The sequence below is a fragment of the Rhinatrema bivittatum genome, chromosome 2 (genome assembly GCF_901001135.1).
Source record: "Rhinatrema bivittatum chromosome 2, aRhiBiv1.1, whole genome shotgun sequence".
NCBI classification, from domain to species: Eukaryota; Metazoa; Chordata; class Amphibia; order Gymnophiona; family Rhinatrematidae; genus Rhinatrema; species Rhinatrema bivittatum.
Genome location: NC_042616.1, coordinates 246,122,935 through 246,140,847, shown reverse-complemented (window position 1 = coordinate 246,140,847; position 17,913 = coordinate 246,122,935). Strand labels below are relative to the sequence as shown.

Genomic DNA, 17,913 nt, shown 5'->3' with positions numbered 1-17,913 from the left:
AGAATTATGCGTATTCCATTTATACCAGTAAGCATTTTTTAATAAGTTTTATATATTATGAATGAGCCTGTTGTGTGTATATATATATAATTATCTCTGTTATAACATCAGTCACTTTTCTATATATGGCACATTTAAAACTAATCGGAGAAACTCTGGCATTTGTTGCCAGAAGATGTGGTTAGTGCAGTTTGTGTAGCTGAGTTTAAAAAAGGATTGGATAAGTTCTTGGAGGAGAAGTCCATTACCTGCTATTAATTAAGTAGACTTAGATAATAACCACCGCTATTACTAGCAACGGCAACATGGAATAGACTTAGTTTTTGGGTACTTGCCAGGTTCTTATGGCCTGGATTGGCCACTGTTGGAAACAGGATGCTGGGCTTGATGGACCTTTTGGTCTGACCCAGTATGGCATGTTCTTGTGTTCTTAACTGCAGATAAAACTGAAAGAGAAGGAGGTAGAGGGGGGGCCTTGAAAATTTTGGATGCTGAAAAGGGGTACACTGTCCCAGAAAGGTTGTGAACCCCCTGCTCTATATAACTTATGGTTACCTATTCTGTACGTGGTGAAGGTTTTCCTGTGTTCTGCATGTGTGACCAATGTGAGGTATTCTGCTAATATGTAGCGTCTGTAGACTACCTTGTTCACTTTTCCCAGTAGGAGGTATAGAGTTAATGATAAATGTGGATGTTTTGCCCAGCATTTTTAGAATTTAGGCACAATAAGTCTCTGTCCCAAAAACTTACAATCTAAATGGTATCTGAGGTAACAGGAGATAAATGGGCTTGCCCAAGGTTACAAGGCATGTCAATGGGGGAAATGGGATTTGAACTCTGGTTTTCAGCCTATTGCTTTAACCATTAGGCTACTCTTTTTTTTTTTTTTTTCCCTGCTGTGAAGGACAGTAATGGTGTTCTAGGGCTTGGGGTAATATTTGCAGTGCTGCCTTTTCATATGTAGAGTTGTTGCTGCTTTGAATTCCTGGAGTTAGTGCTGTTTTGGTATGGCAGGCTTGCTATATGAGTTCCAAGTGACATTTATGAAAGTTATGTGTTACTTCACAATGTGTCTGGTAGTGGAGGGAGTTTCACTCACTGTTACTGAGGTAACAAAAGAATTCAAAATGTTTTGTGTGATGAGCAGAAAGGGGAAACATTGCTTTCAGCCAATGCAGTATACATTTCTTTTACATTTTTGTTTTTCTTAATTTTTTGAAGTTTGACCCTAAAAATCACAGATGACACCTTCATTAGGCACTGCAACATTTCTGAAACACATTTGTAGTGTGTGTGTGCGCGCGCATGTATATGTATATATAGGCACACACGAAACAAAGTTTAATGTTGTAAAGTATAGGGAGGCAATTTCCAAAACTATACATTTTGGTGCAGTGTACGGGGTTACCTTTTTCTGCGGACTTTGCACTAGTTCTCAGAGGGAAAGCACGAGCATACTATCCCTTTGAACCATGCTTACGTTTAGGCACTTTTAGGATGGGAACCTGTCTGTCAGTATTTACCCTGTAATCTAACAATGTCTTGTCATCTTTTTTTTTTTTTTTCAGAATTGTTCTGGGAGGGGGTGATGAAGTGATCATCAATTTTGAGTTTAATTATCAGAATTCAGGGTGGGGTGACCTAGGGGCCAGAAGGCTAATTGGAAGGGATGGCAGGCGGGGGGGGGGGGGGGGGCGGAGGAGGATGCAAGGCTCACCTTTGCCTAAGGTGCCTAATACCCTTATTTTGGCCCTGACCATGATTATTAAGTTTACTTATGAAAATCTTAGGGCAGGCCCATAAGGGCTCGAGCCTGGAGTCCTTTTAAGTACCTAGCAGAGCCTCTGCTGGCGCTGCCACCTCCCTCTCTTGATATGTCGAGAGGGGATCCAAAGCCTCACTCCTTTCCTCCAATAGTGGCTCATGGAGGCTGAACACCTAAGTCTTTGTGCCTCGGGCCCACTTCCTTCTCCTCTGCTGCCTGGGGCCTGACAGCCACTTTGAACCACACAGGAGTCGGTGAGTGGGTTTCCGGTAGAATGTGGTTCTGTGTGTCCCTCTTGTAGTTGCACATCGGTATGGAGGAACTGAAAAGAACACCATTTTTCTCCTCCTCCTGCCTGCCCAGATCATCAGCGGTGACTTGAGATGTGTGCTGGGGTTGGGAGGGGAGGGGGGGTGATTGTGGCAGGGGGATGGGATGAGAGGAAGGTCCGCGGTGGGGCTAAGGAGTTGTTGAGGATGCAAAGGAGGATCATTTTGGGGAGGTTGGAAGGGGGGCTGAGAGGGGGAATCATTGGAGGTAAGGAGGGGCTGAGGGATTAAAGGGGATTGTCTGGAGGGCATGTATCTGTGTATAAGAGTGAGGGAAATGGGGGAGCAGTGTAAGTGTGTGAGAGAGAAAAGGGATCAGCAAATCCTACCTCCTTTAATCTCCTCCCTCCCAAGTCCTTTATCCATCTCTCTCTCTCTCCTCATGCCATTCCCGGTCCTCACCCTCACCCTCTCCTTCTCCTCATCCCCATCCCTGAGATTTCCTCACTATGCTGATACTTATCCTTTTCTCCTCACCCAATAAAAATAAGATAAATTATACAGATTCTCAAGCAAGATTAGAAAATGATTCATAATATAATATAGAAGATAGTGCCATTGTGCGTCAGAATTTTCTAATTCTTGCCACAGAATCTACTTTGGAGCAGCTGCAGGAAGCTGGGGCTCTGTGCCTTAGAACTTCTGCTTCCTCTTATTGGATCTTCTGGCAGTGGGAGGTGACAGCACCTAGAGATGGCAAAAACCTAAATCTGTCACTGAAAACTAGACTATAGTTTATAGCCAAGATCTCGTTTATAGCCAAGATCATGGAGAAAATCATAAATAAGCAACTTTCAAATTACCTGGAAGACAATAATATTCTACACCTGTCACAATACGGGTTCCGAAGACAATAATATTCTACACCCGTCACAATACGGGTTCCGAAGACAATAATATTCTACACCCGTCACAATACGGGTTCCGAAAAGAACACAACACCGAAACCCTCCTCATCTCACTCCTTGATCAAATATACATCGACTTTGACAAAGGACAATCATTCCTCCTACCCCTTCTTGACATCTCTGCAGCTTTCGATACTGTAAACCATAATACCCTTCTAAACCGGCTATCAGATATAGGTATTGCAGGATCAGCTCACAGATGGTTCGACTCCTTCCTTAGCAATAGAGGCTATAAGGTTAAAATCAACAACAAGGAATCCTCTCACACTAACGCCCCATTCGGAGTCCCCCAGGGCTCCTCCTTATCGCCCACCCTGTTTAACATCTACATACTCCCTCTCTGCCATGTACTCTCAAATCTAAAACTTAAGTTCTTTATATATGCAGACGATGTACAAATCTTAATCCCCATATCCAAGTCACTGGACTCAACACTCAAATTATGGAACTCTCATTTGCAAACAATCAACCATCACCTTTCAAACCTCAATCTGGTGCTCAACACTTCAAAGACAGAACTATTGCTAATCACCCCAGAAGGTAATCCCTTACACCACCAACTGCAATCTGACATACAAATATCCCATGCCAGAGATCTTGGAGTCATAATTGATAGTCACCTGAATTTAAAGCAATTTATAAAATTCACAACAAAAGAGTGCTTCTACAAGCTTCAAGTACTCAAAAAACTCAAACCGCTCCTATTCCATTACGATTTCAGATCTGTCCTTCAAGCCATTCTGTTCTCCAAGATTGACTACTGCAATTCCATTCTGCAAGGTCTCCCGGCTTCTACTATAAGACCCCTCCAGCTGCTCCAAAATGCTGCGGCAAGACTTTTAACGAATACTAATCGGAGAGCGCATTTCTCCCCCATCCTAAAAGATCTTCACTGGCTCCCAGTGAACTTCAGGATTCTCCATAAATCATTGACAATTATCCACAAAAACATTCACCATCAAACCCCACTTGATCTTTTACACCCTCTCAAATTGCACTCGACGGCCAGACCCTTAAGGGATGCCTACAAGGGATCCTTACATATTCCTCCAATCAAAACTGTACAACACTCAAATATCAGAGACAGGACATTCTCTATCACAGGTCCCACCATCTGGAACGCCATGCCTCCGGACCTCAGGCAGGAAACTTGTCTACTAACTTTCAAAAAGAAACTAAAGACATGGCTGTTCTGCCGAGCCTTCCCCGTCAATAGCCCAACAGCCTGATTTAAAACTATCCCATCATTTATGTAAATAAACCAACGTTAATTATGCTCACAAGTCATCAGGAGGTCGGCTCCTTTGCCTCCCTCCTATATTCCATTGTATATAGTAATGTATCTTCGTTCTCCCTCTCTTTTTTTCCTTCTCCCAGCTGAGGCATCCTTGTTATAAAGTAACTTTATGCTCCTTTAAATTGTATCATGTTGATTGGTTGGTTACAGTTACTGCTTAGTTCGATGTAAACCGAGTTGATTTGATTTGTATCAAGAAAGTCGGTATATAAAAGCCTTAATAAATAAAATAAAATAGACTAAAAAGGCAAAGCCTACAGTTTGGAGGGGCTCCTCCTTCTTGGTTCTCAGCGTAGCATCTCCTTTTCAGCACAGAGATCATTGACTCACTGTATCATTTTTTGAGAGAGAGAAATTGTGGGTTTTCTTGTGCATCTTACACATGATGCAAATGTAAAATTCAGTGTCTGCAGGCTTTTGTGAAATTTCTTTCCCTTAAAACTGGCCCAAAGTCTGTGAATCTCAGCCTCTCCAGTTTGTTTCTGGGGGAGGCGGGAGGGGGCGGTGTGAGTAATTGCTCTTCCTTTTCCTCTCTCACCTCATCAGTGTTCTCCTCTCCCTCTATCACCTCTGTGTCCCATGCTTCATTGGGAAGGCTTACCCGTCCTTTGGTTATGGCTCCTTAACGGTTTGTTGTGAAATACTTTGAAAGTGGGAGTAAAGAAAATTGCCAGCATGCTTCTAAAAAAAAAAAAAAATACGTATAAAGGTTAAATAAGAAGATAAGAAGTGCCAGGCTGAGTCAGACCAAGGAGCCCAGCATCCTGTTTCCGACAGTGGTTAGTCTGGGTCCTGAGCAGGACTGGGCAATGTCCAGACCAAAGAGGATCTCGTTTCTGCTTGCTTTAGGACCATGTGCCGGCACAGCTTCAAGGGGGTGCTGACATGGGCTCCGCGGTCCTAAATCCAGCCCTGGCCCTAAGTACTCGTCAGATCCCCAGCTGGCCTGGCTAAAAACTGTGAAGGGCTTTTCCTTCAGGAACTCCACCGACCCCTCTTCCGAAGCCCACTTTAGATGCCCTAAGCACATCCTCTGGCAACAGATCCCATAGCTTCGTTGTGTGCTGAGTGTGGGGGGAAAAAAGACTTCCTACGATTTGCTGTAAATTTGCTGGTTGCTAGTCTCATTGAATGTCCCCCAATCCTAGTATTGCTTGAAAGGGTAAATAACTGTTCCCCATTTACCCGGTCCACCCCATTCATGATTTTACAAATCTCAGTCGTATCCCCTCTTGTCTTCTCTTTTTCCAAGTGAGCCATAACCTGTTTAGCCTTTCTCTATAAGGGAGCTTTTCCATCCCCTTTATCATTTTTGTCACTCATCTCTGTACCTTTTCCACGTCCGCTATTTGGAGTCATCTACCATAATTCCTTTTGAGTTTGATGCAGAAAAAGCTTTTGATCAGGTTAATTGGAATTTTATGTTTGAAGTGCTTAAAGTGGGGATTGAGGGGTATTTTTTATGTGTTATTGAAACTATATATATAGTAATCCTACAGCCTCCGTTTTGGTAAATGGAGCTAGATCAGAGGTGTTTCCCTTAGTCAGTGGTACTAGGCAAAGTTTCCCCCTATCACCCCTCCTTTTTAGTCTCTCTTTGGAACCATTACATCAAAAGATAAGAGAAAATGTGAATATCACTGGGATCCCATTAGCTTGTCAAAAGGATTTGTCGTCTTAATTGACTGCTTTTGCTGGTGACTTCTTAATTCATATCAGTGATCCCATTGATCCTCTTTTCTAGAGCTTCTCGCAGAATTCTCAGATTATGGCAATTTGGCAGGTCTGAAATTTTAAATTTAAATAAATCAGAGGCCATATCTATGCGAGACAAATTAGTAAGTATATGTGGACCTGATTTCCCTATGCACTGGTGTGGTGATTCCTTTAAGTATTTAGGAATTTGTTTACATAAGGATTCTACTAAATTGAAAAAGGTTAATTATCAGCTGTTATTGGGCCATACTAGGCAGAGACTACAAACTTGGATGAAGTATCCTTTATCTGTATCTGGCCAAATTGCTCTTTTTCAGGTGATACTGTTGCCTAAATGGTTATATCTTTCAAATCCTGCCCATGTGTCTCACAAAACGGGAACTATCAGGCTCAGAGACACCAATTAGCAAATTTCTTTGAAGGGGGAAAAAGCCTAGAATTGCCTTAAATTGAGGAAAAGAGAGAGAGAGGGGGATTGGATCTTTCCAGTTTGCGTTTATATAATCTAGCTTGCAATTTATGGCATCTTGTGATTGGCTGATGAGTTCCACTTTTTACACTCCCTTACACATGGAGAGTGAGTTGGTGTCACCATGGGATTTGCACACTAACAGAGCGTTTTTTTTTCCAATCCAAGCACAATGTAGTGCTATAATACTTTCCATTTGGAAGAAATGGAAGTGGTTTTGTTCTAAACGTTGCCTCAATTAGAGAATTTCTCATTATTTACCCATCAGAGAAATAGGGATTTTGTCCCGGGGTTCCAGCGTATTGTATTTTGGGACTGGAGTGCTAAACGCATACAAATTTTAGCACATTTAGGGGCGGATTTTCAGAGCCCTGCTCGCCTAAATCCGCCCAAATCCAGGCGGATTTAGGCGAGCAGGGCCCTGCAAGCCGGTGAGCCTATTTTACATAGGCCTACTGGCGCGCGCAGAGCCCCGGGACTCGCGTAAGTCCCGGGGTTCTCCGAGGGGGGCGTGTCGGGGGCAGGCCCGGTCGTCGCGGCGTTTAGGGGGCGTGTCGGCAGCGTTTTGGGGGCGGGTACGGGGGCGTGGCTACGGCCCGGGCGGTCCGGGGGCGTGGCCGCGCCCTCCGTACCCGCCCCCAGGTCGCGTCCCGGCGCGCAAGAGGCCCGCTGGCGCGCGGGGATTTACGCCTCCCGGAGGGAGGCGTAAATCCCCCGACAAAGGTAAGGGGGGGGCTTAGACAGGGCCGGGTGGGTGGGTTAGGTAGGGGAAGGGAGGGGAAGGTGAGGGGAGGGCAAAAGGAAGTTCCCTCCGAGGCCGCTCCGATTTCGGAGCGGCCTCGGAGGGAATGGGGGTAGGCTGCGCGGCTCGGCGCGCGCCGGCTATACAAAATCAATAGCCTTGCGCGCGCCGATCCAGGTTTTTAGCAGATATGAGCGGAGCCGCGCGTATCTACTAAAATCCAGCTTACTTTTGCTTGCACCTGATGCGCCAGCAAAAGTAGGCCAATTTGCGCTATTTGAAAATCTACCCCTTATTGAATGATGATGCTGAAATTCTTTCCTTTCAGCAACGTCAATGATCTTACGAGTTAGGCAAAAAAATGCCTATTATCTATCTTCAGATAAGACATTAGATAATGCATTACATTTTCAAGATCTTGGGGTAGATTTTCAAATAGCGCGAATTGCGCCGAGCCACGCAGCCTACCCCCGTTCCCTCCGAGGCCGCTCCAAAATCGGAGCGGCCTCGGAGGGAACTTCCTTTTGCCCTCCCCTCACCTTCCCCACCCACCCGGCCCTGTCTAAGCCCCCCCTTTACCTTTGTCGGGGGATTTACGCCTCCCGGAGGGAGGCAATCCCCGCGCGCCAGCGGGCCTCTTGCGCGCCGGGACGCGACCTGGGGGCGGGTACGGAGGGCGAAGCCACGCCCCCGGGCCGTAGCCACGCCCCCGTACCCGCCCCCAAAACGCTGCCGACACGCCCCCTAAACGCCGCGACGACCGGGCCCGCCCCCCGACACGCCCCCCTCGGAGAACCCCGGGACTTACGCGAGTCCCGGGGCTCTGCGCGCGCCGGTAGGCCTATGTAAAATAGGCTCACCGGCGCGCAGGGCCCTGCTCGCCTAAATCCGCCCGGATTTGGGCGAGCAGGGCTCTGAAAATCCGCCCCCTTGTGTGTGAGAATCGTGAGGAGTTATCTGAGGTTTTCGATTGTAAGATCCCTTTGCGCATAAGATTTCTTATTTTTATAAGAACTTATTGAAAAAAGAGCCCTCCATAGAGTATGATGGTATATATAGTGCATGGGTGGAACCAGGAGTTGGGGTTCAATTTTTCTTGTGGCAATTATGCAAAAGGTTTTCCTAAAGTTAGCTTGCTTACCACTAATGTGGGACTTTGTGAAGTTCAATATGTTTTGGGTTTTTTGTTTTTTTTATGCGATCGCATATATCGGCCACCCATGCATAGGCAATGAACATTTCCCAATCTGACATGTGCCATACAGCTAGAGGTACTTTGGGGCATTTATTTTGGTTCTGTCCTCACATACAGGCGTTCTGGGGTGCAGTTCAGAGATATGTTCAGGAGATGACAGGGACTGCGATCCCATTAGAAGCTAAAGTTTTTCTGTTTGATGAAATTCAAAATCTCACTTTTGTGTAAATGCATACATTAAAATATGGTTGCAGCAGACACTATTGTTAACAAAGAAAGTTATTTTCCAACAGTGGTTAATGATAGAAGCTCCTACACTTACTCACTTGAGAATAGCTTAACACCATCTATGTGCTATGGAATGTCATGTTGAAAGAATTGATGTGACTGTCAAGCGTGAGTCGCTTCTGAAACTATGGGAACTTTACTTACAGAAATTGCCTCATAAAGCCCGCAGTCTCTTTTTGAATGTTCTTCCATGAAAACCTTTTGACTCCCCTGGATTTTTTTTGATACATGCCATGTACATTATTTTTTTTCTGATCAACTATGTTTGCTTTGACAGGATAGGAATGGGATTGGGGAGAGGGATTTTGGTAATGTGGCTGAATTTTGTTTGTTTATAACATGGAGCATATTTTACGTGCCTGGAAGTGAGCAGATAAACCATTTCTAGGCATGTCCTTTGTTATTGTACACTGCATTTAAATTTTAATTAATAAAGAGATTTGAACTATAAATATGCTGTTAATTAGTTTCATGGAGTGTTCTAGTACTGTTTAAAGGGAAAATGTTTCCTCTTTATCTGTTCCACTTTACTCATTTTATAGATCTCTGTCATATCTCCCCTCAGCCGTCTCTTCCCAAGGCTGAAGAGTCCTAATCTCTTTAGCCTTCCCTCCTAGGGGAATCACTCCAGCCCCTTTATCATTTTGGTCGCCCATCTCTGAACCTTTTCTAATTCTGCTATATCTATTTTAAGATGTGGTGACCAGAACTGCACAAAATACTCAAGGTACAGTTGCATCATACAAATTTTAGGCATCTGAAGTTAAGGCACCTAAAGTTACATTTAGGCACTTAATTAGGCTCCTGCTTGACATCTTAAATTGGGCCATGAGCCCTCCTGAAAATTGGGCTCCTTGTTATCAACCACTAACCCATCCAGGGCTCCTCCTAACCAGTTCTTTCAACATTCATTCTTAGATTGTTGTATCTGAGGTAGAAGCAATAACACTGTTCTTTTGATGATGATGTGTATTCGTTTTTTTTTTTATTCAGGTTCGTAAAATTCTGGATCTTGTGCAGTGTAAAGGAGAAGAAGTTTCTGAATATTTTATATACATCCTCCACACAGTTATTGATGCATATTATGATCTTCAACCCTGGTTGCATGAAATAGGTTACAGGCCTTCTGAGTTTGTTCAAGTTAAACCTGTTGTAAATACAGATCCTGGTAAGGGAACCTGTTTTTCCGCTAAGAACCTCCACATATCCTTGCATGCAAGTTAAGAATATGTCTCTGCTGTAACGCAGGAGCACTTTCTGCCCATCCCAAAATGCACAGTGTTTCATAATACTGCTTTACATGGACTGTGGCACAGAGTTATTTGGGACGCTTGAGAAGGTAGTTATAGAAACACAGAAATGATGGCAGAGAAAGACTGAAACGGTCCATCCAGTCTGCCCAGCAAGGCCATGGCAGTATGTGCTGCTCTGTACAGGTCACACCCTCATACTTATCAGTTTCTCAGACTGTAAAAGTCAGGGCCCTCCTTTATTGCCGTCTGAGTCCAATTCCCTGTTATCTCTTGCCGTTTACCATGCAGATACATATCAGGCATGGTGTAAACAGGAAGGAAACTAGACAAAACATGTTCTCTCTATCCAGCAGATCTGAACCTTGTAAACAAAATTAATATTTAAAACATTGTCCCTTCTAGTGACGTGAATTATTACACCCACCGTGCAGTTAAACATAAGTAAATGAAGTTTCTCTCTGAGATAGTCTTTTATAGGGAAATATATTGTGGTTTGTACAGAGTTCTAAGACTCTTCTCAAGCACATTTAGTGTTTGATGCCTATTGTAAGTGTACCAAGACGAGTATTTATCAGAGCTTTGATGCTGTGTAGAACTGCTTCACGCTTATCAATGAAAATATTTCAGTGTGTTCAATGAGAAAAACGGTGGTAATTTGGAGTGGGTTTTTGCACTGGAACAAAACTTTGATAAATTCCTGCTTAACTGCCTTTGTGATTCTTGTGCTGTTTATGCTCAGCGCAATGCATCTGATTTGTCTTTTTCTTGCTTCCGTCAGTTAGTCAGTATACCCAGAAGCTCAGACATGAGGTGGGGAAAGACTCAAAGTTCATTATGTCTTATGCCCAAAAGGAGGAGATGTCACTTCAGGACACTTACACTGACACGCTCATGGAACTGGTCAACGAGGCCGGTGAAAGCCTAGGTGGTGTGAACTGTTTAACAGCCTTGTTTGATGAAAACGGAGTGATCAACGACGATGCAGAGGCGGTCTTTGTCTCTGGTGATGCAGGAGTTGGAAAATCCATTTTATTACAAAAGATGCAAAACATGTGGGCCAAGAGAGAATCTTTTCTTGATGTGAAATTTTTCTTTTGCTTCAGGTGCAGGACATTTAGCTGCTTCAAAAAGCATGACAGTATATGCTTGAAAGATCTCCTTTTCACTTTCAACTGCTTCCCAGATCAGGACCCAGATGAGGTGTTCCACTTCATCCTCCATTTCCCTCACACAGTCCTTTTCACATTTGATGGCTTTGATGAAATCCATTCTGACTTTGATCAAAACAGCATCCCAGAAGTCTTCTCACCGTTTGACTCTACCCACCCCCTGGGCTTGCTTATGCACCTTCTCAGTGGGAAGCTTCTTAAGGGGTCAAAAAAGGTCTTGACAGCAAGGACGGGGACCGAAGTCTCACGAAAGGTCATCAGAAAGAAAGTGCTTCTTAAGGGATTCTCCCCTGAGAACTTGCAAACATACACTAGGACGTTTTTTAAAGACCAGGTGTTTCAGAAATTAGTGTTGAACCACCTGGAAGCCAACCCAAGTCTCTGTAGTTTATGCTCCATCCCCTTGTTTTGCTGGATTATATTTAAATCCTATGAACATTTCCTCTTGATATATGACAGTCAGCAACTTCCGGATTGCTCGGTTTCGTTAACGGACATCTTTTTACTCATCACGGAAGTCTACTTGAACCGATCTGTGAAGACCAACTTGGTGAAGAGGAGCACTAAGAGCCAAGCAGAGACATTTAAGTCCAGAAAAGAGACCTTGCTGTCTTTGGGGAGAGTTGCACATCACGGTATGGAGAAGTCTTTGTTTGTGTTTGATCAGGATGAGATTACGTCCCTGGGGGTCTCAGAAAATGATTTGCAGTTGGGGTTTCTGAGGACTGGCCAGGGATGCGGCACAAGTGCCATGCTGGATTCCACGTGCGAGTTTTTCCACGTGACGCTGCAGTCTTTCTTCACAGCCCTTTTTCTCATCATCTGTGAGAACATCTGTACCGAAGAACTGCTTAAATATTTCAACATGTGTGGTGATGGCGAGATAAGCCACTTCAGCCTCTTCCCTCTGCCATGCATCAGACAGAACCGGGAGAGGGGTGGCAGCCCTTTCCAAAACAGCGAGCATTTGCAGTATATTAATCTCTTTCTCTGTGGTCTGCTGTCAAAGCCAAAGCAGAGAGTCCTACAGCCTTTGGTTGTGCCTCATATTATCAAGAGAAAAAGGAAGGCGCTTGGAGAATATCTTTCAAATAGCATGAGATCTCACTTCAGGAATCTCCCACGCTGCAAGCATGGTATTTACAAATGGGTTCAGGCCAAGCCCCAGTTCCTTTGGATACTGAGGAATATCTACGAAACCCGGAGTGAGAAGGTAGGGAGGCTCGCCGCGAAGAGCCTCTGTGCTAATTACATCAAGCTGACTTTCTGCAACGCCTTTTCTGCCGACTGCAGTGCCATGTCCTTTGTGATTTCTCATTTCCGGAAACAGCTGGCCCTGGATCTAGACAACAACAATATCAATGACTATGGCGTGAAGGAACTTGTGCCCTGTTTTAGCAAGCTCACAGTGATCAGGTGAGTGAATTCCGTTCAGGTGCTTTATTGTACAAACTCTAAAGGTGATGCCTGGGAAATTGTTTGGTGCCTCCTGTGGTGCCGTGATTTGGGTTCTGTGTATGTAATGTTGGGGCTTGTTAACAGGATGACACACATATTCCAATAGTGGAATCGCAATAGCTCAGGAACCATTGTGAAAACTAATGTGAAATGAGTGATCGGGACTTTTTTAGTTTTGGCTTGTGACCTGTTTTTTTAGGGTTACCTGCTTCCCCCCCCCCCCCCCCCCATTAAAGATTAAGGAATATACTCTTTTTAAATTGCATTTATTTTAAGGACCCTGCGATTTTTTTTTTTTATTCTGCTTCTGTTGGGTTTCCAGCTCAATCAGAATCAACCTTTACTGGGGCTGCAGCACCATGAGTCTTCAATCACAGCTATGGGGAGGGATTTCTCCCCTTAAATGCTACCCATCCTAAGCTTGTATCCCATCCATCACAGCAACAGGCCTGTGCTACAAACTGACTCTCTCAAGATCCTGGTGGGCATGCACCCTGAGTCTGGCCACTAGATATAACGGCTGAGACTCTCTCCACAATAGCCTCAGCCATCAAACTGGGCTTGTTAACCAAACCTGTATCTCCTATAAGGCAGTACACAGGATCTAACCTAACTTCAGTTGGGTCACGCCTTTTTATAGGTCACTTGTATGCAATGTGCGTTACAATAAATTATAATGGTGAAATTATGCATGGTATTTTAGGATGATGCATTATTTCACCATTATAATCACGTCAGATTACCTTAATAAAATACTAAAATAAGTGACAATTGAGTTATTAGCAACTGCTGCTACATAGAGAGAATAGCTGCATATTTTCTAGCCCCTCCTACCTAAAAAATTGATTCACACAGCAAGAAAATGCAAAGACACTTGTTTCCTCACCACCTACCCCAGAAAAAACACAGTACAAAAGATTCTTCGCCTTCTAAAGCCTAAACAAAAACCTCTGATTAAAGCCTCAATGTGGACTGAATTAGGATACTTACCTTTCTTCCACTTTTGAGTTTGTAGCCAAGTGAGATCCTGCACCACCTCTGCTCACTGTCACTTATGACAAGGGTCCAAACCCTAAGTACCATAAGACTGATACTCAAAAAAAAAACCAAAACAGAAAAAGAAAAAAGACTGAGGAGGTCGATGTTCAGCAGGCTGGTGAGTGGGAGAGTTGCGCTGAATGTACCTGGATAAAGTTATCCCGGTAATTTTATGACCGGTGTTTTTCTGGCCAGACTTACTCGGTTAATTTTACCTGGATAGTGCTGAATATCAGAGCTCGCTGGCTGAAATGTCCCCCCCAGGACTGTTTCCAGGCCCACCTCTTTTTATCCCACTAAATTTTATGCAAGTAATGAGTTACCAAACAAAATTTAGTTGGACAGCGGGGAGACCCTTAGAATATAGACCTCTTAAGTTCCTAAATTTGGAAACTTTTTGTTAGGTGCATATTTTCAAACTTGGGGGGGAAGGGAGGGTGTCCTTAAATTTTCAGCTGAAAGTTCACTTAAATTTAGTAGCCTAACACTTAGTGTGGCCCCTGTCCCCATCCTGGTTTGGCCACAGGGGTTCACTGGGACAGTCAGGTTCTGCGACTTCCTGAGGTTCCCATACAGGAGAGAAAACATTCTCTCTTGCAAGACCCTTAGGATTCCCCCCTTCTCCGCCCGCCACCAAGGCTCTTCTCATTATCCTAATCCAAGCACAAAAAAACACCAAAACTGCTCTTCAAAAATAAAAGTTTTTTGCTGGTGTTGATGGCAGACAGTAAAACACAGTCCAGAAGCACAAAACTAAATCTGTCACTTTCAGCAGTAATCTGCTGGACTCTCAAACAGGTCAGCGCTCGGAACGGGAATCTTTCTTCCTTGGGTCTTCTCAGGTACCTGGCACATGGGAGCTGAAGTACTAGAGAGACAGAGCCGGGATGTAGCAAAGTGGGGCCAGGGTTAGCTGGGTAGGCTGGGTCCTTAGAAACTGCCACTGGGGCCAAGCCCAGATTTCCTACGTGGCAGAACCAGGACCAGCCTGCAACTTTTATTTATTTACTTGCTTACATGTTCTTGTATTCCACAGCTTCCAAATAATTGTCCAGTGCAGATGCCAACAAAACACTCATCTTCACTTTAAAACATAGCAATAAAACATAGCATTTAAAACAAAATTTCATTTGAAGTTTTCCAGTGCACTGCCAAAGTAGATGTGATCAAAATCACAGAGCATATAGAAAGACATGGTTTAATGGGACACAGCCAACATGGATTTACTTGAAGGGGTTAATAAACAAACAAGTGGCTAAAAGTGAACTGGTAGATATAGTGTATTTGGGTTTTCAGAAGGTTTTTAACAAAGTTCTTCGTGAGAGGCTTCTAAGAAAAGTAAAAAGTCATGGGATAGGAGGTGATGTCCTTTCGTGGATTACAAACTGGTTAAAAGACAGGAAACAGAGAGTAGGATTAAAAGGTCTGTTTTCTCAATGGAAAAAGGTAAACAGTGGAATGTCTCAGAGATCTGTACTTTTCAATCTATTAGATAAATGAGGCTTGACCGACATGCCGCAAATGCGCAGTAGAGAGCAGCTCTACTGCGCATGTGCAGGCGAACACGTCGGTCAGAGCAGAACGTCAGCTCTTTGAAAACATGGCGACGGCGGCAAGGAGCGGTAGTGGCAGCGTGCGCGAGGGAGGGAGGAGGGACCTCCCCCGGAGATCTTCATTTTGTGCCATCCCGAAGGGGTGTGAATGAGCTGAGAGAGGGGGAGGACTGAGGGGGGAGTGACTGGGGGAAGGGGGGAGGGAGTGACTGAGGGAAGGAGGGGAGGAGGGGGTGATGGAGGGGGAAGAGAGAGGGAGGGAGACTAGAGGTGGGGGGGAGAGAATGAGGAGGAGGGAGGAGAATGAGGGGAGGGGGGAAGGAAATGGACAGAAACATTTTTTTTAATGTAGCCTGTTGTTACGGGCTTAACGGCTAGTATATTTATAAATGATCTTGAAAGGGTTATGAGTGAGGTGATCAAATATGCAGATGACACAAAATTATCCAAATTAGTTAAATCACATGCAGATTGTGATAAATTACAGGAGGGCCTTGCAAGACTGGAATATTGGGCATTCAAATGGCAGATGAAATTTATGTTTAAATCTTTTTTTTATTAGTAATATCAACAAAATGAGAATAACATCCACAAAAATCCATTTACACGTATTGTAAAGAATCAAAATTGCAATCTGTAGGATTGGACTCTGATCCCAACAGGAGCATAACATACAAAGAAAAGCTGGAACACTTAAAAGAACATTGGACATAAAAACCCCTGTCCCCCCATCCTCCCCACCAACCACAGATGAGTCCTTTATTCAACAAAGTTCCATCAATAAGTATTCAATAATAAACTCAGCCCAGATAGGTAATGAATCCAAATAAGGGATAGAATTTTCCGCTTCTTGATAAGATGACTATGGTTAACAGACTATGAATAGTATTTCTTTAAAAGTTAAAATAAGGGTCCACTTCCTGCCTCCAATAATGCAAGATGGTGTTGCGGGCAACCAACAAAACCTTTGAAATCCACAGCCGTTGCTCTTCAGTATAAACTCTAGCCAGAGGAAAAAGCCCCAAAACAGTAAGTTGTACAGAAAAAGACAATTATAATCACACAATTTTTTCCATATAGATAAAATCCTGCTTCCAAAAGACCTGAACATTAGGAGAGAACCAGAAGGAGTGCCCTAAGGTTCTCTCTTTGATCACTCATTTAGTACATAAATCAGTCAGTCAGTCCCATAAGAAAAGCTTGTCTTTGAGAAACATATGCTCTAGACAACAATTTCAATTGCATCTGTTATAATTGCGCATTTTGTGTGAGACCAGGGATACGTAGAAAGCAAGCCTGAAAATCAGTTAAAGGGATCGAGGTGAGAGAGTCTTGGTTCTATTTAGACCATAGAGTTTCTAAGGAAATGACTCCAAATGAGAGTTTCAAAGATTTCTGAAAAATTGATACCGAATGTCTAGACAGATCCTCTATATCAAACCAGTCTTGGAACAGCTCCCATCCCTTAGCTGCAAGGGCATTTGCGTACAAGGATCTTATACAGTGTAATTGTAAACAACTAAACATAGGAATAGTAAGATCCGGAAATTTACGTCTTAAAGAGTCACAGTCCAACAAGCGCCCCTCATCGTCAATAATACTTTTTCTGCTCACTTTTCTGAATCAAGCCTTATAATGAATGTCACTTATGCATTCGGACCACCAAAGCCTACAAGTTGTTAGATCTAAAATGTATTTCTTACTTAATGTCGCATATTGTATGCTCACACAAGCTGGAAGCTTATAGTTTCTTGTATCATTTAAAATGTAGTAGAAAACGGGTAGGAGGGGGGTGGGCAGGGGTGGATGCTAAATGCTTTCTTATGTAACTAGTTTATTACATTTTGGCTGTAAAAGCGTTGTAATGTTATCAAAATCCAATAAAACGTTAATAATAATAAAGAATATGAGTCAATAAGAAAACCCCTCCCCACACCCAAATGGAAAAAACCCTATTGTCCAACCCTGGTGAAAAGGCCAAATTACCAATACAGGTAAGAAGGGAAAAACCGTAGGCATGAGACCCATCTTAGAAATAATCCTGCGCCACACTTTTCGAGCGGGTGATATAAGGACATGTGTTTTCAAATAGGGAGAGAGTTGTGATCTAGAGGCATGAAGTATAAAACGGGGTTGTGAGGGAAAAGCCAATCTCCGATATGACGAAGATGTTTGCTATAATTATAAAAGGGAATTTCTGGGAGACCCATCCCACCTTGTTTGCTAGGGGCCATCAATTGTGTCAAGGGGATCCTAGGTTTCTTCCCCCTTCACATGCACTATCTGAACTCCCCATGTAGTCTATTAATGTCTTGCTTAGAAAGAAGTAACGGGAGAATACTTAAAAGTGTAAAGCCATTTAGGAAAAAGGGTCATTTTGTACAACCGGATGCGACCTAGCAGGGATAGATTTAATGGCATCCATTTCCTCAAAGTAGCCGTAGTGGTATTCAATAAAGGAATAATATTACTAACATGTAGGGAGGAAAGATCCGCCGGAATCCAAGTACCTGAAATATTTTAACTTATGATCTGCCCATTTTAGAGGAAAGGGGCCCGTCCAATCAATCCTACTCCAATGACCAATAGCCATGGCCTCCGATTTATCTAAGTTAAGTGCCAAACCAGTGATACTACCATAGTGTGAAATAGCGTGCAGCAAGGTTGAGAGAGGGGATTGAGGATTTGTGAGATAGACCAGCAGATCATCAGCAAAGGCTGCAATTTTAAAAG

The 17,913-nt window shown here is 43.6% G+C and overlaps 1 protein-coding gene across 3 annotated transcripts in view; it reads left to right on the top strand.

The window, feature by feature from the left end:
- NOD1 (nucleotide binding oligomerization domain containing 1) overlaps positions 1–17,913 on the top strand; it is a 103,372-nt gene that overhangs the window by 33,861 nt on the left and 51,598 nt on the right. For all 3 annotated transcript variants that reach the window (XR_003854563.1, XM_029589365.1, XM_029589366.1), the window contains 2 exons: positions 9,703–9,877; positions 10,741–12,547. Coding sequence is in view for 2 of the 3 variants with exons in the window: in XM_029589365.1 (XP_029445225.1) it covers positions 9,703–9,877; positions 10,741–12,547 (1,982 nt within the window). In the remaining variant the exon portion in view is untranslated. The remainder of the gene's footprint in view (positions 1–9,702; positions 9,878–10,740; positions 12,548–17,913) is intronic.